At 38.8% G+C, this 23,856-nt stretch overlaps 1 protein-coding gene across 5 annotated transcripts in view; it reads left to right on the forward strand.

Moving 5' to 3' along the window:
• LOC122564062 (rab effector Noc2-like) overlaps positions 1-23,856 on the forward strand; it is a 170,809-nt gene that overhangs the window by 98,917 nt on the left and 48,036 nt on the right. For all 5 annotated transcript variants that reach the window (XM_043718550.2, XM_087977396.1, XM_087977395.1 and 2 more), the window contains 2 exons: positions 1,823-1,909; positions 21,459-21,621. In XM_043718550.2, the coding sequence (XP_043574485.2) occupies positions 1,823-1,909; positions 21,459-21,621 (250 nt within the window). The remainder of the gene's footprint in view (positions 1-1,822; positions 1,910-21,458; positions 21,622-23,856) is intronic.

Genomic DNA, 23,856 nt, shown 5'->3' on the forward strand with positions numbered 1-23,856 from the left:
ATGTTTTTTTCTCTCTTCAATGTTGTGTGGTGAAATTGTTCTGACAGTGTTTCTTGAAATAAACAATGTCTTTACAATATGCTAAGTTGCTAGAATGAATTCTGTAACCTATTGAAATGCTTAATTAGCTTTGAAATAACAATATATTGATGTAAAAAAGATGAAAGAGCAAGCATGCAGTTGCCCTCTGGCATCAAGATAACGATTGCTTAGTGTTGTTGTTCAAGGATCTTTAGCCTACAATATTGATTTTATTTAAACTTGATTGAGGAATCTCAGCACATAATGTGGAAGAAATTGTCTCTGCAGTTCTAATTGGGACTTGAGGTGAGGAAACCATTTATTATTTACATAACGCGGAAGCCAGAAGGGTAGGCAGCTGGCCAGCTCATCCGTGGAAATGGAATTAAGAATGTATGAAGTTGGGGTCATGGGACAGATGAGATCGGTGAGGAGAGAGGCTGAGATTGGAAAGAAAGTAGCGAGAGATGCTGATTCAGAGCTCAGACAGTGAGGAGCCTTGAAGTATTAATGATTATGTGTGGAAGGGAGGAATGCAGGAGAGGTAATTGACAAATGGTCGCTATCTTCATGAAAAGGAAGAAGGTAAATGACCAATGGAGAAATGTAACAACATAGAATATAGGAGCAGGAGTAAGCCATTTGGCCTTTTGTGCCTGCTGTACCATTCAATACGATCATGGCTGATGATCCACCACAGTACCAAGTTTTCACGATCTCCCCATATCCTCTGATTCCTTTAGCTATATGAACAATATCTAGTGCCTAATGAATATAGTTGGTAATGGAGGAAGGAAGACTAGCAGTTTCTCTGCTTTCCTGCATGATTCTGCAATAATGGGAATGTTATTGATAGAGGAGGCAAGGGTGTAATCATGCTAGATCTGGCCATGGATGACAAATTCAGATACATGGCCAGACACGTTCTAATCTGTGTTCCTTGGACCTTTGTGAACAAACTTGTGGAGGTTCAAAACTAAGGAAAATGGCCACCGTGTAAGTGAAGAACGATGTTACTAGCAATAGGATATTAGTTAGAGGAGAATGAGTAATTTACCAGTTCAGCTGCATACAGAAATATCAGGGCAATTAGAAAACTAACAAATAAATAAATAAAATCAAATCAATGGTATTAAGCAATGGTTGGAGCTAGTCTTTTCTATGGTTGAATCATTGCAAATAGAGGACATATGAGAAGGTAAGCTCATAGTTGGTAATGTGTATGCTTCGAAAATGAAAATGATAAAGGACGTTAAAGGAGCAGAGGAGGATAGAGAGTTTTCAAAGTGAGTTGAGATGGAGATTGAAACCAACAAGGATATGTAGTTTCAGTACAGAAGCTAAGAAAGGAAAGAAGAGAGGATTCTTTTTTAGGAGAAAGTCCACAGAACTTATAGATGGTAGAGATATGTGAAAGTGTCAGGTGAAGTGGTACAAAGTAAGAAGGACAGTAGAATTGAAGTAGAGACGAAAACACTGTATTGGTTTGCTATTGGGGATGTACATCTGCCACAGTCGTAGTTTGGACAAGGCAGATTACAGAAGGTACAGCCAAGTGACAAGGTAATAAAGTATTGTAATCTTCAGTAAGGTACAAATTGTTGCTAGTGCAAACCAAGATTCCATCAAAGCCTTTATTTTATTAAAATTGTGCACGTTGCAGTCAAAGGATTAACCTTCATGTAATTAGATTTATTGGTCAAGGAGCTGACTGTCTATTGCTGGCTAAAATACAAGATGGATCTCGGTTGATGTTTGAAAACCGAGGTATTCACTGTTTCTGAAATTTCTTCTTTTGTAGAAAGTCTGCGTAAAGTGTGGAATTGAAACACTTGGGAGCCAGCGGAGACCCATTTGGCTTTGCAAAATATGCAGTGAGGGAAGAGAGGTAGGTAAAATACGTAATGGAATATTGCAGAGATACAAGATTCTTCATTAAACTGAACTCAAATTGTTACTTTTTTTTAAACTGCACTCATTTTAAAACTAGTCACAAAGTTACACACAAGTATATTGAAGAGAGTGATGAACAAAGTAATAGAATTGATCCCCATAAACTTTGCCACCAACTTGGCCAAGGTGACATCCCAAACGTGAATCATTGCTTGTCTTCAGAGATCGTCTACAGCCACCTCTCTTGGTGGCACAGCTGGGACAAGAGAGCTGCTGAGCACCTTAATTGATGGCAACTCTAGGAGGTGAAACTTCCTGTCCAAAGAGGGAAGAAGTTCTACTTGAAGCCAATTAAGGTCCAATAGCTGTTAAATGGCTGCAGCTCAAGTTAGCCAAGCATAGGTGGCCACACCATTGACCTTGATGCCTAGGGGATGGGAATGATAGCCCAATCTAATATTCCATTCAAGACTAATTTAGCACTTTATCAATAATTGCATGTGATAATAAATTCAAATTCATACAACTTTTAAATAATGTAAGATAGATTAACAAGAATCTTTAGGAACAAGATAGGAGCCCCTTATCATGCAGCAGAAATGCACACTGCTCAATTAGCAGAGCAAGTTTTGCCTTACTATTGGCTTCAATATTGGGGTTTCTATTCTAAGGTTAAGTATGCAGTGCGATTGAATGACTACAAACTGTTTGATTCTCTTGTCTCAATGACAAAGATTTGAGTTGCAAACCGAAGCACAGTGGTAATCATTGACATGTTTGCCATTTCCAGTTCATACTTGGAACACCAAACTAATTTTAATGTGCAAAATGAGTGCTGTTGTCAGATTTTTAGCTGTCATAAACATTCTTCAGTCATTTCTGTGATCTGTGAATTTCAGTGATTTTTGTTTTTGTCAGTGCAATTTGTTTTTGCCAATAAAACTGCCCTGTTGCTAGGTTACAGTAAGGAAATTATGAAGGTCTAAAATGAACTACATTAGTTGAAGCATTTATGGTTTGATTTAGCAGGAATATAATTTGGCGTAAATCTTAATATATGTGGAAATATTTTACAGTAATTCTAGGCAAATGAAAATACAGCGATGCTCAAGGAAAGAGCTTTTTTAGAGTTAATTGCTAACATTTTATCAGCCCTTTTGAGATAGGCTATATGAGTGAGGATAGGGTTTGGGGTTACAAAGTTACAGTGCATGATATCTGGAGTGACTTCCAATCTGTTTCCTCCCCTGGGGAATATTCCCAGAAGCAAGATTAGCAGTGTCTCACTAATTACTTAGACCAATTAATCAATTAACTGCCATTTTAGAATTCTGTTGGCATTTTCCAGTTGTTGGAATGACTCCACACTCCCACAGGGCACTTGAGGAATCTATCAGATTTATCTAGAGGAACTCTTACTGTTGCTAACTGGGTGGCAACTCTCCTTTCTGGGGCTTGATTGCTATCATTTAATATAGTCTGGAGGAATGCCCAAAATTTAAGAGAATAGGTGATGAATATATTAATTCAAGGTTAATTGGGTGTGGATTGCTTGTACAAGTATATGGAGCTAGTAATCAATGGGGGCGGTGAGTATTTCGGATTGTAGTTAACTGAAATAATTGTCTCACTAAAAATGTGGGTTTTGAATCTATTTAAATAGTTATCTTCTAGTGTATCCCATTAGCTGGATGGTTAGATGGTTCCATTAGAGGATGGTTAAGTCAAAATGTAAAGTTTCAGGTATGTTTTCTGAAAACAAGCCTCATTATCGGTAGAACAATAAAGTGACAATGTGGATCTTGATTACTTTCTTACCAAAGAACAAATAAGGTGAAACCATAACATTTTCGTTATCACACAGAAGCAGGAAGCAAAGTCTTTTCTTCAGAATTGAAACCTGATGATTTGAGTACTGATGAAGCTTTGGACAGATAGGTAAATTTATCAAGATGATGATTTATGACTGCTTATGAAGTCTGGTCCAATATTAACAAATGTAGAAAGACTGAGAATAGTACCATGCAGCAGTCTATAATGAAATTCAGTAGATATAAAAATTCTACTTGGAAATTCCCTAATTGTCCTAATTCCCTAAAGTTATTGGACTGGACCAAAGTTTCAAGTATGGACAGGTTTCCAGATTCGATCGGAGTTAAATTTGCTGACAGTCACGCAATTCTAGAATAAATGTCAGAAGCACTAAAAAGTTTCCCATGCAAGCATTCCTATTTCAGCAGCATTTGTAGTACAAATGGAGAAACTGGTCATCTGACAGAAAATGAAAAACACTATTGGCATTCCATCTAGATACGGGTCATGGTTAACAATACAAAAGGAGAACTGTAGTAGAAATGAGGACAGAAATACTATTGAGAAATTTGAGAAGGGAAAGAATTTGTGGTTTACAATAACAAAATGAATTGGAGAAATGCCTAGAGTGTAGTCCATTCATGTTCCAGATGCAATTTTGAGTACCATTTGACCACAAACTGTCCAAAATAGTATAATAAAATGTTTGAAATCAAATAAGAGTTGAAGAATTTGGAGGAAGAAGATGGAGGTACAGGTGAAAAAGAGGGTATTGCATTGATCACAAGAAGCTTCAGTCCAGTGATGATGTGCAATAGATAGGATGCCAACTAGGTAGGATGCCAGATGGAGCTGAAAATGTGTTGCTGGAAAAGCGCAGCAGGTCAGGCAGCATCCAAGGAGCAGGAGAATCGACGTTTTGGGCATGAGCCCTTCTTCAGGAATGCCCGAAACGTCCATTCTTCTGCTCCTTGAATGCTGCCTGACCTGCTGCGCTTTTCCAGCAACACATTTTCAGCTCTGATCTCCAGCATCTGCAGTCCTCACTTTCTCCTCGAGGGTGCCAGATGGGTATTGTACAAGTTGGACAGGATGCAAGATGGCAAAGGGGTAAAGTGATGTAAGTGGTTTGGATAGGTTGGGGTGTGCAGGCATAAATTGGATCTGGAAGGGGAGTGGGCAGGGTAGGTATTGGTTTCAAGGGTGGCTGCAGGATCTGGATCACAAGTTGGGAGATGTGGGAATAATTGGGCCCAGTGGAAATGAGATTTCCATTCAGAATAAGTACATGATGTGACATTTGTAAAAGAGTTACTTTTGTCTTATCTATGGAACGATAAGTTTTTAAAGAAGGAGCAAGCCATTTAGTCAGTTGTGGTGGTTCTTTGTTGAACATTCAAAATGAATGGCATACATTGCTGCCTCTCGATGCTCCAAATTTTATGTAACTTCACCTTAAAGGACGCAATAGTCTCAATCTCCAACAAGTCCTGTGGTCAAGCATTCTATATTCTAACAACTGTCTGTGGAAAAAATCTCAAACTTATCATTCGACATGACTGATTCCCCAGCTGGAGAAAATAGATTTCTCCTTTCATCTTATCAAAATCATTCATAACTTTAGACACTCCTGTTTTAATTCCTGTTGCCTCCTCTGCTTTATTGTAATGAGCCCCAACGCTTAAGTTGATTTCTACAGTTATCTCTGACAATAATTTCCTGTGATAGAATTATGACTGTCAACTTTAAAAGGTCATGCAAAATACTTTGTTAATACTTCTACCAAAACATTACTGTATCTTTGTAGTTAGACTTAATTATTCATTCCTGAGTGGTCTGTACATTTTACGAACTGACTTTTAAATTTTTTGATGCTTGTGATAGATGGTAAGAATTTTCTCTTATTTGATTTGTTGGTTTTTTATTCATTTTTCATTTTAGCCCTGCTAATCTTTAGTTTTGGCTTAATTTCTTTTGCACCCTTTTTTTTGCATGCTAGATCTCAAGTTTGGAAATTTCCTATTGCTTATCTGGCCATTTAATTTGAGCCAGATTGTCTTTAAAAGGATGCAGTGCAATGCACTCTTTGTTAGTTGTCCATATGTCTGAATAATGCAGACACTTTCACCCTGATTGCAAATCCACTTTTTATTGCCCTATACTTCACATAAAAGAATCACACCATTTCCCTTGCTCCCTCCATTGCAAATGACTTTTTTTTTTCTTGGAGTCTGTCCAACATATTTGTCTTTTCATCTTGTGTAAAAGAACCTTAAATCCCTGCACTAAGCAATCAGCTCAGATGACCTTCAGATTCAGGTCTCTTTTAAGGAGCATTCAAAAGCAAAATGCAGCTAAAAGCCTATCAAGACAGAAACCTTTAAACTGGTATTGCTACATTGAAATTCAAAAGCTGAAGATTCTTATCCTATTAAACACCACAGTTTTCAATTTCTCCATTGTCATGTTTTATGCCGTTTATAAGAAAATCTCTGGTTCAAATGCAATGGGATCATACTGATGATACAGTTCAGACAAGAGCAATAAAAATCACGAACATACAATTTTGTATGTTCACCACAGGAACAGAATGTCCCGTAGCCCATGTATTAATGTTGTCTGGTGATCTTGATTTAACATATGTACTTTATAACCATGACTTGTAGGAGTAATCGTGATATTGGAAATCCACAGTTCACCTCATTCAGTAATGTGTAGCTTTTCCAGGAGTTTTGACAGTGAGACATGCAAGAGTGAATGTTAGAACTATAGCATAGTACAGATGTGACAATTTGATGGGCCTAAGCTGGCACTTTGCAAGATTAACTTAGCTAGTCCCAGCAAGGTAAACAGGTCATGTACAAACAACTTTCTTTTAAGGTGCAATCTTGAATGCACTGTTTAGAGCAACAAGCCAGCCACAGACATCAAACAGAAGTTCGAAACATATTGAACAAAAAACCCAAAAGAACTGCATGTTAGAAATTTGAAAAAGAAACAGAAATTTCTGGAAAATCTCAGCAGATCTGGCCATATCTGTGGAGAGAAATCAGAGTTATTGTCTTGGGTCCAGTCACCCTTCTTCTCTGTTCTGAAGAAGGGTCACTGGATTCGAAACATTAAGTCTGGTTTCTATCCACAGATGCTGCCTGACCTGCAGGGATTTTCTAGCAATTTAGAAACATTGTTGGTTCTCTTCCACATCCTTTCCTGTAGCTTTGCAAGAATGTTTTTCCCTTCAGGTGCTTATTTAATTTCATAAGAAAACCCATGATTGGATCTGCCTCCAGTTGCTGCAATCCAGATCCTAACCACTCACACATAAGTATTTTCCTCATATCATCCTTTTAGCAAGCACTTTAAGTTGGTGTCATTCATTCTGCACCTTTTTTCCATTATTTGCACAGTTGTCCATTCTTTACTCTGTGCTGACATCTCATGACTTGGATACTTCTATCAGATTTCCCCTCAACCTTCCTTGCTCTAACCAGGGCTTATCTCACCTTCTCCACACTATTTATATACTTAAAGGCCCTAATTCTTCAAACCATGCCAATAAATTGTTTGTGCACCTTAATACTATTCAGTAGCAACAATTAACCTTAAGAGACCTGAGTTTGAAGTGAAGAACAGGATTTCATGTTTTGGAACTTTTATTTGACAAATAAACAAAAAAAAAGAACATACACTAAACGTCACTTAATGGACAACTAATACTCTAAACTGAAGAAAAGGTACTTTTGCATTAACTAATGCAACCAAAATATGCCTTATGAAATGTTATATGAACCACACTTAGAGCAGTTATGTCACCTTAATGATCAAGTTTCAAGCTCCTCTGATCGTTTCAACCGCCTCCATGTTCACTGATATGCCAAGTAGAATTTTCTAGTGTCCTTTAAAAATCATTCCACTCACCCTAAGTGTTCTAGAATTAACTTGCACCAACATGGTCTACATCAGTTCTTGCTGGTTTCTTAAATCTCCAAAGGCTCCATCTGTTCCATCTTCTTCTCTTTGAACAGAGATCCTACTGTCACCAGCATCCTGCCTTGCTAACAGCAGAATATAGACTCTTCACCTTGCTCTTCACAGCAGTAGCAGCTGCTTCTCCACAGAATAATAAATTCTCTCTCTCTCTCTCTGTCTCCCCACTCCCCCACCTTTCTCTCTGCCTTTCTGTGAAAGGCAACTGTTCCTTCTTGTGTCAAAGTTTGAAAACTGTCACTTCATTTTCAATTGAACTCTGTTTGGATTTCTTTCCCCACGATATTCAGATTACACAAGTCTATCGCTGGATAGAGATTTAATATTGCCATCCATCTCTCCAAAACATTGTTTCTTTTTATCCTAAAAGAGCTTTTGCCAAAATGTCAATTTTCCAGCTCCTCGGAAGCTGCCTGACCTGCTGTGCTTTTCCAGCACTGCATTCTCGACTCTAATTTCCAGCATCTGCAGTCCTCACTTTTGCCTATATTTCAAAATATCATCATCTTGTAAAGTCTAACTTTGGTAAGAACATTCATTAAAACATTCACATTCTTGCTAAGTGCACTACCCAAAATTACTCAAAAAAAACTCTCGTCAAAACAGTGGTTTAAAAGTGTTCATCAGAACATCCTTGTTTTTGCACTCTGTGTTTTTATATTTGGAGCCTAGAATCTTGTGGCTTTTTAATTACATTCTCAAGCTGCTTGGTCCCTCTACTTGTTTTATATCCTTCACTGTATATCACCTCACCTCTGTCTTCTTTCCAAAATATAGTCCTTGGCTATCTCTGCTTTAAAATTTCACCTGCAATTTTTTTAACTCATTCCATCTGCCTGCTTAGGTCCTCATGAAGCCTATTACTAACCTTCCACAGTTTACTAGATGGTAATGCCCTGCCATTCGCATGCCCAGAGTTTGCAAATTTGTGAGGTCAAACAATATTTACTGTGTATCTTTTTATCAATGTAACTCCAGTGTTGGTTCATCCAGGACTTGTATACTGTATATGGGCAATTGGCCATTTTTTCCATTTGCGAAAATTGCCAACAATGACACTTCAGAAGGGCAAGTCTCTGATCAATGGGCTTTTACTGTAGTTCTAAGTTTTACATTGTGTTGAAGTTTTGAGATTGAATGCTATATAGTCAAGTATTAGACATTAAGTATCAAGAAAAGCAATAATCATACTAACATCCATTGGAAACACCACTGTCTATCTACTCCATTAGAAAAAAAACTGTTAACCTCTACTCTTCATTTGTTTTATGCCATCCATTTTATTCCATGCATTTCAAATTTGCTGACAAGCCTATTGAGTGGAATTTAATTAAATGCCTTTTGGAAAACGCAGCACATCAACTACATTGCGATCATCAGCCCTCTTTGTTACTTCATCAAAAAAAGCCTCACGTTCTACCTAGTTCAGTGATTTCCAATTGATTACAGTCTGTGGTCTTCAAAAGCAGACAAGGGAAGCGTAGAATTAATATCTGCAAATTCTTAATTTTCACATTTAACTGCATATTAGTTTCATTGGAGTAATAGCAGCGAATATTGATCATTTTGTCACCATTGCTCCCTCAGAATTAAGAATGTGAAAGATACAGGAAACTGTTCTATTTCCTTGGAGGAATTTATGGCTATTGTTATGACAGTGGTAAAAATGGACAATCAATTTTTGACTTCCATCAGCTGAATTTTAATACCAGGGATCTTTCATAGTCTAAAGTGCTTTTTAAAAAAAGGAAACACACTGACTGAAGATGTCCATAGTGATTATCTGACCAAAAATTCATAAAAATTTTAAATAATCAAGACCCAGTCCTACTGTAATTAATATATCTTCAAAACAACTCAAACCATTCATTCAGATCTGTATTGCTTATTGATTTACATCCTTCAGGATGTTTCCCATTTTGGGCTGAAGAACTTGCTGGCTGATTATCCAGCTGGAAAAAACAAACAACTAAGCCAGACTTGGGAATACACAAATGAACCATATTTAACAAAATAATTTTTGAACAGAGCAGAGAGAAGAATGATGGAGCTGCAGCAGCAGAATCCGAAGCCTTGATCTCTCCCTGTTCTGCAGTCTATTGAAAAACAGCACTCAGTGATAAAATAGCTCAAAGAAACCTCCATTCACTGAGTACTCAAAGTTATCTATGAATTTTGATGCTGTGGAGGTTACAAGCCATCATTTAAATAACTGTGATCTGAATTAAACCTAACATCAGAAAGACTCTTTAAAAATGTATTAAACTGCATGTTCTTGATCTTACTCCTTGTATTAGATACTGTCCCCTTTTAAAACTTGTGTGTGCTTGATACATTTAAGTATTTTTCTTGGGGTGGATAAGTAATAAAATGCCTGTCTCTTTCACTCAAGGAAACCTTAATTTTGACCTTGTGTCCTACATTTTAATTGAAGTATAATATAGCTGCATTCTAAAATTAAAATGTTTATTATGGCCAATTGGATAGGAGTTAAAAAGAGAGGAGCTGATTCACCCACCTTACCTAGTTGTGACCAGCAATTTGCTCTCCACCAGCACTCTAGACTCAAGTTGCTACTCACGTACATGTCAACTCATGTAATGAGAGAAGGAAACAAGGAAGATATTATTATGAGGACATAATTACATCACAGATCGTAAATCTCTTATGAGTAGTAGGGTTCAAATAGTGTCTGTGTAGCTTGAGCTAAGACATAGATTAGTAACTGGCATCCTTCCATCTGCAAGAGATGATGGAAAGCAGTCTCGGGCATAAGTGAGGTCAGATGAGATTAACTGCAGTTCTTAGGAAAGCTGAACAAACCAATTCTAGAAATACAAAGTCTATTGCAAGTGACACTTGAATGTGTCCATTGCTAGTGGTGCTATGTTGAAGTCTTGTTTGCAGGGTTGCTGTCCATTTTAAAGCTTCTGAAATCACATTGTTGTGATGGTGAATTCTTGACTGTTGCTGGTGTATTTGCAATGAATGTCATCTAGTGTTCCCACTTTTTATAATCAATGTTCAGGTGCTTTTGTGTCTCTTTTGATGTTATCCTTGAATTGGAGTCATAGCGTCATACTGCAGGGAAACAGACCCTTTGGTCCAACTAGCCCACACTGACCATGGTCCCAAATAAACTAGTCCCACTTGCCAGCATTTGGCCCATATCCCTCCAAACCTTTCCTATTCATGTACTTGTCCAAATGTCTTTTAAATGTTGTAACTGTACCTGCATCTACCACTTCTTCTGGCAGTTCATTCAAAGCATCAACCACTCTCTTTATATAAAAAAGTTGCCCTCATGTCCTTTTTAAAACTTTCTCCCCTCACCTTAAAAGTATGCCTCCTTGTTTTGAACTCCCCTGTCTTAGGGGAAAAAAACCCTTACTATTCACCTTATCTATACTACTCATGATTTTATAAACCTCTATATGGTCAACCCTCAACTTCCTGCTCTCCAGTGAAAAAAGTCCCAGCCTATCCACCTTATTTTTACAACTCAGTCCATCCATTCCCAGTAACATTCTGGTAAATCTTTTCTGAACCCTCTCCAATTTAATAATATCTTTCCTCTAGCAAAGTTAAAAATCACACAACACCAGGTTATAGTCCAACAGGTTTAATTGGAAGCACACTAGCTTTCGGAGCGACGCTCCTTCGTCAGGTGAAGGAACGTCGCTCTGAAAACTAGTGTGCTTCCAATTAAACCTGTTGGACTATAACCTGGTGTTGTGTGATTTTTAACATTGTACACCCCAGTCCAACACCGGCATCTCCAAATCATTTCCTCTAGCAGAGTGACTAGAACTGCACACAGTCTTCCAGAAGAGGCCTCAACAATGTTATGTGCAACCTCAACATGATGTCCCAACTCCTACATTCAAAGGTCTGTGCAAAGAAGGCAAGCATACAAAATGCCTTCTTAACCACTCTTGTCTACCTGTAATGCAAATTTCAATGAATTACTGCTCCTAGGTCTCTGCTCTACAACACTATCTAGGACTTTACCATTAATTGTATAAGTCCTGCCCTTCTTTGTTTTACCAAAATGCAATACCACTCATTTATCCAAATTAAATTCTATTTGCCATTCCTCAGCCCATTGACCTGATTGATCAAGATCTATTTATAATCTTAGATAACCTTATTCTCTGTCAACTAGACTGCCAAATTCGGTGTCATCTGCAAACTTACTAACCATGTACTCTATATTCTTATCCAAAACCTTTCTGTAAATGATAAACCAAAGAGTTTTGGATGCTTTGCTGGTCTCTTGGTTAGGGCTACTCATATAGCTTCTCCTCGGATATGTGCCCATCTTTTTTCGGATGCATACAGAGAATGTTGGCAAATCTCAGCAGGTCTGGCAGCACTGTGGAGGAACAGTTAACCTTTGAGTCCATATGACTCTTCATTAGAGCTCTTCTGAGGATTCTTCTAAAGAAGAGTTGTACTAGACTTGAAACATTAATAAAACATGAAAACGAATCTTCCAGTTCAGGGAGCAAACCTATATCCAGAACATTAATTCTGTTTCTCTCTTCACAGATGCCAAATCTGCTGAGATTCTCCATATTATCTGTGTTTGTTTCAGTTTTCCAGCATCCAGAGTATTTTACCTTTATTCCTTTTGGTGCACATAAGCCAAGCCAACAATGTTGTTTGTGTGATTAGCATGCTTTGCGTGTTTGCACCTGGAAGAACTGCTAACTGACTTTCTATGTATACAAAGGATGCATCATAAAATTTCGGTGTTGGAAGTCATTCAGCCTTTATTTTTGTTTGGTCTTTGTTTGCTGTGGCATAGCAATGTGATGAGGTTACAGGCCTTTTAGATAAGCTCTGTGAACCTATGGGTCATTTTGTTTCTCCATATCCATTTTGTTATCCAGAGTTGGAGTGGCAATTGTTGCAATGCATATGCTGAGCTCTTTGTTAAGAGACATATTACCTGTCACTGTAGAATTGATGATGAGGAGGTGCCGGTGCTGGACTGGGGTAGATAAAGTTAAAAATCACACAGCACCAAGTTATAGTCTGATATGTTTATTTGGAAGTACAAGCTTTTGGAGCACTGCTCCTTTGTCAGGTAGCTAGTGGGGCAGAATCATAAGACACAGAATTTATAGCACAAGGTCATAGTGTCATGCAACTGATATGTTATATTGAACAAAAGTAATCTAGGTTTGTTCAATATAACATATCAGTTGCATGACACTATGACCTTGTGCTATAAATTATGATCCTGCCCCACTAGCTACCTGACGAAGGAGCAGTGTTCCAAAAGCTTGTACTTCCAAATAAACCTGTTGGACTATAACCTGGTGCTGTGTGATTTTTAACTGTAGAATTGAGACAGCAAAATTTTCTAACTGCTTCAGTAACGTGTCACCCAAAAGCAACAATAAGCAATTCAGCCCCTCAAACCTGCTCCACCATTTAAAACAATCATGGCTGATCTCCTCTCGGCCTCAACTCCACTTTGCTGCCCACTCCCCATACCTCTTTATAACCTATTAATAATTAAACAATATATCCCTCCTTAAATTTATTCACTGTCCCAGCAACTGTCATGTTCAGGGATAGTCAATACCACAGAATCATGATCCTTTGAGAAAAATAATTTTTCCTTATACCTGCCAGCCCTTATCCTAAGACTATGACCCTGGTTCTAGATTTCTCATAAGGGAAAACATCCTCTTTACGTCGACTTTGTCAATCCTCTTTAGCATCTTATATACCTCAATTAGATCATTGATCCTTCTAAACTCTAGTGAATGTAGACCTATATTGCTCAATCTCTCTTCAATATATGAGCCTTTTGTCTCTGGAATTAATCTAACTGTTAACTGCCTCCAATGCAATTACATCCTTCCTCAAGCAAGAGGACCAAACTATATGCAGTACTTCAGAGGTCTTCCAACTAATGCTTTGTACAATTGCAACAAAATTTCACTGCTTTTATATTCCCCACATTGTTGAGTCTGGTCAGAGACGGAGCAACAGCTACAGCTCTCATAATTACAGTTCCACTGACACTAATAAATTTTACATGTCCAAATGGCCCATGTATCAATACAAATACACAAGGTTTTGTCAATAAGTTGCTGCATCATCTAATGAAGGAGTTGGACTGAAAAAGGAGCTTTCCAAACATTAAGAAGTAGTTCAAGAGAAATCTCAAGAGGTGCCCTTGGGGAAACAAAAATATTTTTAACCCTGGAATATGAGATTTGTAGACATCTAAGCGTGATTTATAATCAATGTAAATTTTATTCTGCATTCTAAACAATGCTTTGTTTCCTGTTGTGTAATTTGACTAATTCAAAAGCATCATCAGGAAATTGAACCAAGTTGTTAACTGCTGTTTTAATTTAGTGAAAACATTTATATTGTTACAATCTGTTTGTAACAAAGAGGTAATTTTCTGACTAGAAATTTGATGTGCATAGTTTTCAAGCATGAGTTCTCAGCAGCAAGAGGCTTTGGCAACTTGAAAATTGCTATACCCACCCAACTCACCCTACTGCATAATGTCGCTTGGCTTAGGAAGAAGCATTCTCACCCTTAAGTTGATTGATTGTAAATTCAACTTGAGCCTTTGACTTGAGCATAAAAATGTGTTGCTGGAAAAGCACAGCAGGTCAGGCAGCATCAAAGAAACAGGAGAATCGACGTTTCGGGCATAAGCTCTTCTTCAGGAATGAGGAGGGTGTGCCAAGCAGGCTAAGATAAAAGGTAGGGAGGAGGGACTTGGGGGAGGGGCATTGGGAATGCTATAGGTGGAAGGAGGTTAAGGTGAGGGTGATAGGCCAGAGAGGGGGTGGGGGCGGAGAGGTCGGGAAGAAGATTGCAGGTCAAGAAGGCGGTGCTGAGTCTGAGGGTTGGGACTGAGAAAAGGTGGGGGGAGGGGAAATGAGAAAGCTGGAGAAATCTGCATTCATCCCTTGTGGTTGGAGGGTTCCTAGGCGGAAGATGAGGTGCTCTTCCTCCAGGCGTCGTGTTGCCATGGTCTGGCAATGGAGGCGGCTAAGGACCTGCATGTCCTTGGCGGAGTGGGAGGGGGAGTTAAAGTGTTCAGCCACGGGGCGGTTGGGTTGGTTGGTGCGGGTGTCCCAGAGGTGTTCTCTGAAACGTTCCGCAAGTAGGCGGCCTGTCTCCCCAATGTATAGGAGGCCACATCAGGTGCAGCGGATGCAGTCAATGATGTGTGTGGAGGTGCAGGTGAATTTCTGATGGATATGGAAGGATCCCTTGGGGCCTTGGAGGGAAGTGAGGGGGGAGGTGTGGGCGCAAGTTTTGCATTTCTTGCGGTTGCAGGGGAAGGTGCCGGGAGTGGAGGTTGGGTTGGTGGGGGTGTGTGGATCTGACCAGGGAGTCGCGGAGGGAGTGGTCTTTCCAGAACGCTGATAGGGGTGGGGAGGGAAATATATCCTTGGTGGTGGGGTCTGTTTGGAGGTGGCGGAAATGACAAAGTATCTGGAGGTTGGTGGGGTGGTAGGTGAGGACCAGTGGGGTTCTGTCCTGGTGGCGATTGGAGGGGCGGGGTTCAAGGGCGGAGGAGCGGGAAGTGGAGGAGATGCAGTGGAGAGCATCGTCAACCACGTCTTTGACTTGAGCACACAACTTAGACTGCAGTTCATTGTAAGGCTACAGAACTGTTACACTATAAGAGGTGAGTTATTTCAGATGCAACCTTTATTCTTCCTTGATGAGATAAATGTAAAAAGTCCCATATTGTAATAATTGTCCTTAGGATTATAACATTATTTGAATATCTGAATTCTAAGGTACAGAAATGCAGGTTTTCAGTTTTTGTTTGTTGAAGGTAACTTTTTTTTTGCAAAAGGTCAGAAATTTGTTTTGAATTGTGAATTCAAAACAGTATTTTCAATAAAGTATGAGTTAAAATAAATGACTAAATAAGCTACTTGGTGAGATAGTTGTGAAAATTTAATAAAGTTGAGTTTTTGTAAACTACAGAAAGAGAAGTCAAGGACCACGAGTAGTTCAAAAGAATCAAAAGAAGAAAAGATCCACACCATTCTATTTTTGGCAGCCTTCAAGACAGCAGAGATAGAAAGAAGTCTAAAGGCCTGTAAAAGCTTCCGAATTCAGTAAGAAAACTCAGTGAGTTAGCTTGTGTCTATTGGAGAGACAGATAGAGCCATCTCTGGAGAATGTACAGAAAGACACTGCAAGGGAATGCTTGCAGTCTTGTCAGTGAGTAAGAAATTTTAAAGTGAAGGTTAGAGCAATGCTTCACTGAGGTTGGGTATATGACTGTAAATGATATTTCTGGGAAAAAGAAAGATTGTATTTTTCCTTTTGTTGTTTATGATAAGATCTTTCCAACTTTTTGATATATAGCTCTTTTTTTTCTTTCGTGTGGTAAACATATGTTCTTTTGTTAATAATACATTGACAGCCTTGTATGAACATGTGACTAAGCACCATGGCGATCAAATAGCAGAAATAAAGCTTATGGTCTATCAAGCCAGGTTTCATGCTGGAATCAAAACACAAAAAAAAGGAGGAAGAAGATTAAACATGAGGGTAAGCTAGCCAGTAATATAAAGAAAGACTGTAAGAGTTTCTTTACATTGAAAAAAGGCAAAAGATAGACAGAAGTGGACATCGGACTGATGGAAATGATGCTGTAAAGATAGTAGTGGGGAACAAAGAAACGGCTAAGGAACTGAATAATTTTTTCACGTCAGTCTTCAATGGTGGAAGACATGAGTAATTTCCCAAAAATTCAAAAGAGTGAGGGGGCATGGCTGAATATGGTGGCCATCACCAAGGAGAAAGTGCTAGAAAAAATGATTGGCCTGAAGGTGGATAAATCACCTGGACCAGATGGACCAGACACTAGAGTTCTCAGTGAGATAGCTGAAGAGATAGTGGAGGCATTAGTAGTGATCTTTCAGGAATCCCGAGAATCAGGAAGGGTCCCAGAGAACTGGAAAATTGTGAACATGACACCCCTATTCAAAAAAAGGAGTAAAGCAAAAGACAGAAAATTACAGACCAATTAGCCTAACCTCAATTGTGGGTAGGATCCTGGAGTCCATTGTGAAGCATGAGATTTCTGAATACTTGGAAGCGTATGGTAAAATAGGACAACATTGGCAATGTTTCATCAAGGGATGTCATGCCTAACAAATCAGCTAAAATTCATTGAAGAAGTAATGAGCAAGTAAGAGCAAGGAGAGTCAATGGATATTATCTACCTGGATTTCAAGAAAGCCTTTGACAAGGTGTCACACAGGAGACTATGGAGTAAGGTAAGGGCCCATGGTGTTAGAGGCAAGGTGCTAGCATGGGTAGAAGTTTGGCTGTCTGGCAGGAAGCTGAGAGTGGGGATCAAAGGGTCCTTCTCAGGATGGCAAGGCTAAGTGTTCGGACCACAACTTTTCACTTTATACTTTAATGAACTAGATGAAGGAACTGAGAGAATTCTGGCTAAGTCTGCTGATGATACAAGGAGGGACAAGTAGTATTGAGGAGGCGGGGAGGCTGCAGAAGGATTTAGACAAGTTAGGAGAGTGGGCAAAGAAGTGGCAGATGGAGTACAGTGGGGGAAAATGTGAGGTCATGCACTTTGGTAGGAAGAATAGAGGCATGGACTATTTTCTAACTGGGGAGAAAATTGAGATGTCTGAAGTACAAAAAAAACCTATGAGCCCTAATCCAGAATTATCTCAAGGTAAACTTGCAAGTTGAGTCAGTAGTTAAAAAGGCAAATGCATTGATGAGATTTATTTTGAGACGTCTTGAATATAAAAGCAGAGATGTACTTCTGAGGTTCTATAAGGCTCTGGTCAGGCCACATTTGGAGTATTGTGCGCCGTTTTGGGCCCCATATCTAAGGAAGGATGTACTAGCCCTGTTCAGAGCAGGTTCATGGGAATGGTCCCAGGAATAAAAATCTTAATATTTGAGGAGTCTGGGTCTGAACTTAATGGAAGTGTATGGTAAAATAGGGCAAAATCAGCGTGGTTTCATCAAGGGGAGTTTCGAAGGATATGGGGGGGATCTAATTAAAGCTTACAGAATACTGAATGGCCCCGATAGAGTGGATGTTGGAAAGATGTTTTCAGTGGTAGCAGAGACTAGGACCCAAGGGTACAGCCTTAGGGTAGAAGGAAGACTTTTTAGAATGGAGATAAGGAAAAATGTCTTCAGCTGAAGAGTGGTGAATCTATGGAATTCATTGCCACAGAAGGCTGTGGAAGCCAGGTCATTGAGCATATTTAAGACTAAGGTTCTAGAGTATCATGGGTTACGGGGAAAAGGCAGGAGAATGGGGATGAGAAACTTATCAGCCATGATTGAATGGCAGAGCAGACTCAATGGGCTGAATGGCCTAACTTCTGCTCCTATGTCTTATGGTCATGTCCAATATTTCCATCAGCTAGGATCATAACTAAAGAAGCACAGCAAAACCAAAATAAATTTTCCTTCTCCAAATATGTGGAATTTATTTGTGTGAGTTGGCAGCTTATTTTGTCTAAAACACTGGCAATACTTCAGAAGAAACTTCCTCTGTGTTTCCTTTAACAATGTTTGGAAACTGTTGATGAGTTCATTGAGCAAACAAGTTTAATATATTGTGATTCCTTGGTACAATCTGAAGTGAATTAGTTTTCATCAAAGTAAATTATTATTGCAAATATTTAGGATCCTAAGATTTTGGAGACTATTTTTAATTATCAGCAAACTTTCTTCACCTTCTTGGTTATTTTTAAAAGTCACTGTTCAGATACTTTGAGGATTTGAGAGATTGAGACCGAAAATGGTATTCTTAGATAGAATCTAGCTTTATTGATCATAATTAGGAATAAAGGTAAAGTTGCGATAGTTCCAGAGAAGCATAAGGCTGCTTTCATTTGAGAGAGATGACTGGTGGTCAGTTTAGCCTCAGGTGAGAGACAAGGTTGAGAAGAAGGGACCTTTCTGGTAGCCTCAACTGGTGCAGAAATCTAATCCATGGTTAGTCTTTGTCACAAACCAGCTATCCAGCCAACTGAGCTAACCAATCCCCAAATTATTATTCATTTTTAATTTTAAATAATTCAGAATAATATCTTGTTATCCAAGTTTGGATTCCTGATTACAATGTTCTAAACTTCCTAGCCTTTGGTGGATGTGTTACTATTGAACCATTTGATGGCCACTTGATGGCAGCATTGATGTTCTTATGTCAATTGTCTTGTCGATGAGAAAAACATTGTTGAATTTTTAGACTGAGATCACAAAGGACACATTGTGTGGCGTTTATTTTCTTTGCTGCATATTTCATGTTGTGCTGTGTACAAAACAGAATAGCTAAGATATCAAATTGTTGATATCTGATGATATCAGATTGTTGCCATTACTCTTACCTTTGCTGATCATGTAAAGTCAATAAACTTCCTGTACTGAGCATTAAGGAGTTGGCACCCATTGCCTGGAGAGCATTCTTCCACGCAGTCCTGGCCACTGTGCTCGCAAGTCTCTTGTCAAGCACTTCCAATAACTCAATCCCTATTGTGTTCATATTCATTTTGAAGAATATTCAAGTCATTCTTAGAGAAATGTTTTTCTCTTTTCTTAGTTGTTCCTGTTATGATCATATTTTTCCCCCTTTCTGGCTAATTTTGCTTTGAGAGATTGGCCTCAGTCTCAGAAAAATGACTTTCTCCTCCTCTGCATGTTTTGCACAGCCCACAGGAACATTTCAGTGTTTGCTTTTAGAGCTCATGCATTTTGAAGGCCAGCAAAACTGAGATGAGTTCCTCTGATGTTTGACAGAGTCAGTGGCTGATCAATGGCTTAACCCATACTGCAGACCTTTTGAATAAAGGGCCAAGAATCTTGTAATAATACATCACATTTTTGCTAATTAATCTTGTAGCATAAAGGAATTTTTTTTCGAGTGGTTATTCCTGATGAAGGGCTTATGCCCGAAACACTGATTTTTCTACTCCTTGGATGCTGCCTGACCTGTGCCTTTCTAGCACTACACTTTTCGATTCTGATCTCTAGCATCTGCAGTCCTCACTTTGTCCTACAGAATCCTTGGCAACTGTATAAAACCATACTTCCTCTTTGATCATTTACTTTACAGATATTTATTTACCCATATCTGATACGAACTGCCTAAAATGTATTTTCAGTGGCCACTTTGGGTTCCTAAAAGAGATTCTATTCTCTTACTGTCATATTATAGTTCCAGAGCTGGAAATGTGTTGCTGGAAAAGCGCAGCAGGTCAGGCAGCATCCAGGGAACAGGAGAATCGACGTTTCGGGCATAAGCCCATCTCCAGCAACACATTTCCAGCTCTGATCTCCAGCATCTGCAGACCTCACTTTCTCCTCCTTATTATAGTTCCAGTACAAGGATAGCCCCAATATTCCTGCAAGCAAGCATGGTAAGTGATCATAAGGTATCCCAAACAATTGGTCCTCTATTTAACATCCCAATGGCCTCAAATGGTGCTACACTCCCTCACAACTGTATACTGGAGTGTCAGCTTGGGTAACAAGATCATGTCTCAAGTGAGGATCTCAAATTCTTCTGACAGAGAGGTAAGAATGCTGCATGGCTGGGATCTAAAATGCTGGAATTTAGAGTATGCAAATTTGCACAGATAGTGAATTAGATAATGTTTTTCATTCTGCTTGTTCTTCCACTGGCTGGCTGACTTCTGTAAAACCTAAGATTCAGAGCCATCAGTTGTTCACATAAACAAGCTGAGCATCGTACCTTTGGGAGTAGTACACACTGCCTATAACTTACTTGTATAATAGCAGGATCTGAAATGTAAAAACAAAACCCTTGTGCCTTGAGCCAGATCTGTGTCCTTTGCACAAGCATTTCATCAATCTCTCGTAATCGGTCTGAAGTTGTACTGCATTTGAATTATTGAACTGTTTTGTCATATAGTGTGGTGAATGTAGAGCAAGATTTTGAGGATTCACTTAGTTCATTGAATACAATTTTTCCTCATCTGCTGATGCAATATATGATATTGCCATGTTGTCCACATTAATGGGCCTTCTGACTTGGTTTATCCAAAAGATCTCCTAACTTTGTTCCAACATTTTTTTTTATCTTGTTGACTTCATAATGCTCTCAAAGTTTTTTTGTTTTCATAAAGCTGATTACCGTTTATAGTTGTTTTTGTGTTTGAAGTTGCTTTGTCTAAATATGCATTATTTACACCCTTTCTCACCGAGATCTCAACCTTTTCAGTTTCACAGCTGAGAAATGTGTCTTGGCCAGCCAGCCAAACTAACAAGTCTTTGGTTGACATCAGGAAAAATAATTTCAATTTAGTAGATTAAACACTTTTTGTGTAACTTCTGACCTGCTACTCCTATGGACCTGTCCCAAAAAGCTGCACTTTCTAAACTAAGTAGAAACATACTTTAAGGTTACTGGTATCTCAAGCTTACCTGTGGGAAAATAGGCACAAAATTCCAGACATGGAGAATTAGTGCTGCCCATATAATAATGGCATCAAACTAATGTTTGATGTTTAATAATCAATTTTATGAACATTTTTGAATCGTTTTAAGAATGTATTTCTAGATGTATCAAATGTTTAATACTTCAATTTGCATTAAGATGGAGAAGGGACGTGTTTAGTAAATGTATCTAGACTGAGTAGAGCTGTGTTCATGACCTAACATTTATTGCACTTTGCTATAAAGTAAAATATTGTGAGTTTAATGATATTTCTTATCTTTGTCAGATTTGGAAGAGGTCTGGAGCTTGGTTTTACAAGGGATTGCCAAAATACATTCTGCCGCTGAAAAGCACTGCAAGAAACACCGAGCTGCAACTGCGACCTATTCAGATGGAGCACGGACAAAGTATTATTGTCAACCGATCATACAGTTGGGCTAAAGGAAGAGGTTGGTGCTTTACCCTTTCTGCATGGATATTGATGCCTGTTCCATATAATCGACCTTTGTTCCAGAATTTTTTGCTGTGTCTCATGAAGAGTAGCTTTGTTCATCAACTGTATAGCTATACATTGACCTTTTAAATCCATTAACATACAACATATAATAGAAAGTTATTTGACAAATATCTCCTCTAAGAGATTTTAACTAAACACTTAGCTTTAAAAATCCCCCAAAGACCCCATGTATCATTGGTTCCAAGATAGATCATATGCTTTTGTGTTATTCCACTTTTTCTGTCTATTGTTACCTTGGCACCTGGCAAGCAACATGCTTTTCAGGATTCCAAGTTATGACTAAAGAAAGGTCACCCAACAATCGAATCCACAACTACCATCATTCTTTTATTCTCGTAATTTTCTTACCTCTCACCCCTCCATGTTGACTATTGCTCCATGATGCAGGCTTCTTTGTCAAAGCCATCTTTATCTTAGACAATGTTAATACATGCCATAAAATTCTAATAACTTTAAATTCCACCCCCACTTCCTCCCTACCCCACCACTTTCAAAAAGCTACTAATCTTGGAACTACAATGGTCTGGGAGTACATAAATTCTATTTAAACGAAGTTGACTCCACAAAATCAGAGTATGTGCCTAGCTGGGTACTATTGGCATACTGAGGAAATCATGCAGAATCAAAGACCTGATTGGAATATCTACAGCATTTTGTAAACAAAATCAATGTTTCATATTAATGTCAACTGTAGCGCACTGACAAATATACTTGAACAAATTACTGATAGAGAGCTATTTGTCCCGTTTTATTTTCTCTGATGCATTCTTCCGTAAGTAACTACTGTGATGTAATTTCAGACAGCAATCAAATGAAAATAATTTTAGTTTTCCTTCTGGTTCAGAACTCTCCCTAAAAGAGCAGGTCCCTCGCCACAGTGACTTGATGAATAATTTCTAGACACTGTGCTGAAATGCACAAACTAATTCTGTTCAAATGTCTAATAGCCAGATTTGACATTGGTGTAGTGTATTTAAGGGATGTGGAATATGTATTTAGACCAATACTCATTTAAGTTTTGAATTTCCGAAAAGTTTCCACATATAAATCACATCCAGAGTGAGATACAGCCCGAGTGTACATATAGTTTAGAGAATTTGGTGTAGGGGAGAAGAGCGCATTTTAGTTACTTTGTTTGACTCATAGTTTGTAAGGTTTTTGTTTAACAGGATAAATTGAAGTCCAGGATCGGGGCCCAGCACAAAAAAGTGGCATCACAGGTAAACTTTAAGTTCACTGGTGGGTAATTGCTATTAACTTGCCTATGTATTATAGGTTGAGGTTAATTCAGGAATTATTTACAGGCCGCAGACTAAAAGACCAGTGTGATTTTTAAAAAATCAAATTAAGAACTAAGTAATTAAAATAGAAGTGCCGGGCCAGGGGTTGTGTTGTAACTGTGTGATGTGGGAACGGTGTTGGTTGCTTCAGGAACTTTGGCTCAGAGTTGATAAGCTGGAGACTGAGCTTTGAACACTGTGACACGTCAGGGAGAGTGAGAATTACTTGTATTTCAGGAGGCAGTTACAACCCTTAGATTAATTACCTCAAATTTAGTCAGTGGTCAAGGACGGGAAGGAGTCACTACCAGTGAGACAGGTAGAGGATTCCAGGAGGTAGAGCTGAAGGAGCCTCATTCATTGACCCTGACTAACTGGTTTGAGATTCTTGCTCCCTGTGTGGATGAGAATGGGATTTGTAGGGAGCATAGCATCATTATACAAGCCCTTCAATAGGGGATTGAAAAGAAAAATGTAGTTGTAATTGGGGATAGTATAGTCATGGCAATAGACACTTCACTGTGGCCAGGGTCAAGAGTCCCAAAGACTGTGTTATTGCCTGGTGTCCTGGTTCAGGATAATACATCTGAGTCCCAGAGGAATTTGGAGTGAAAGGGGAAAGATCCAGTTGTTGTGATCCACGTAGGTACCAATGATTTAAGTAGAAAGAGGAAAGATGTTCCATGAGGAATGGTACAGTTGAGAACAGAAGCGAGTCAAACAGTCAGGGCAGGCAGGGACAAGATAGGACTAATAAATTAAACTGCATTTATTTCAATGCAAGGGGCCTAACAGGGAAGGCAGATGAACTCAGGGCATGGTTAGGAACATGGGACTGGGATATAATAGTAATTACAGAAACATGGCTCAGGCATGGGCAGGACTGG

The sequence above is a fragment of the Chiloscyllium plagiosum genome, unplaced genomic scaffold (genome assembly GCF_037043375.1).
Source record: "Chiloscyllium plagiosum isolate Xiang-an unplaced genomic scaffold, Cpla_swu_hap1 HiC_scaffold_31, whole genome shotgun sequence".
Taxonomy (NCBI): Eukaryota; Metazoa; Chordata; class Chondrichthyes; order Orectolobiformes; family Hemiscylliidae; genus Chiloscyllium; species Chiloscyllium plagiosum.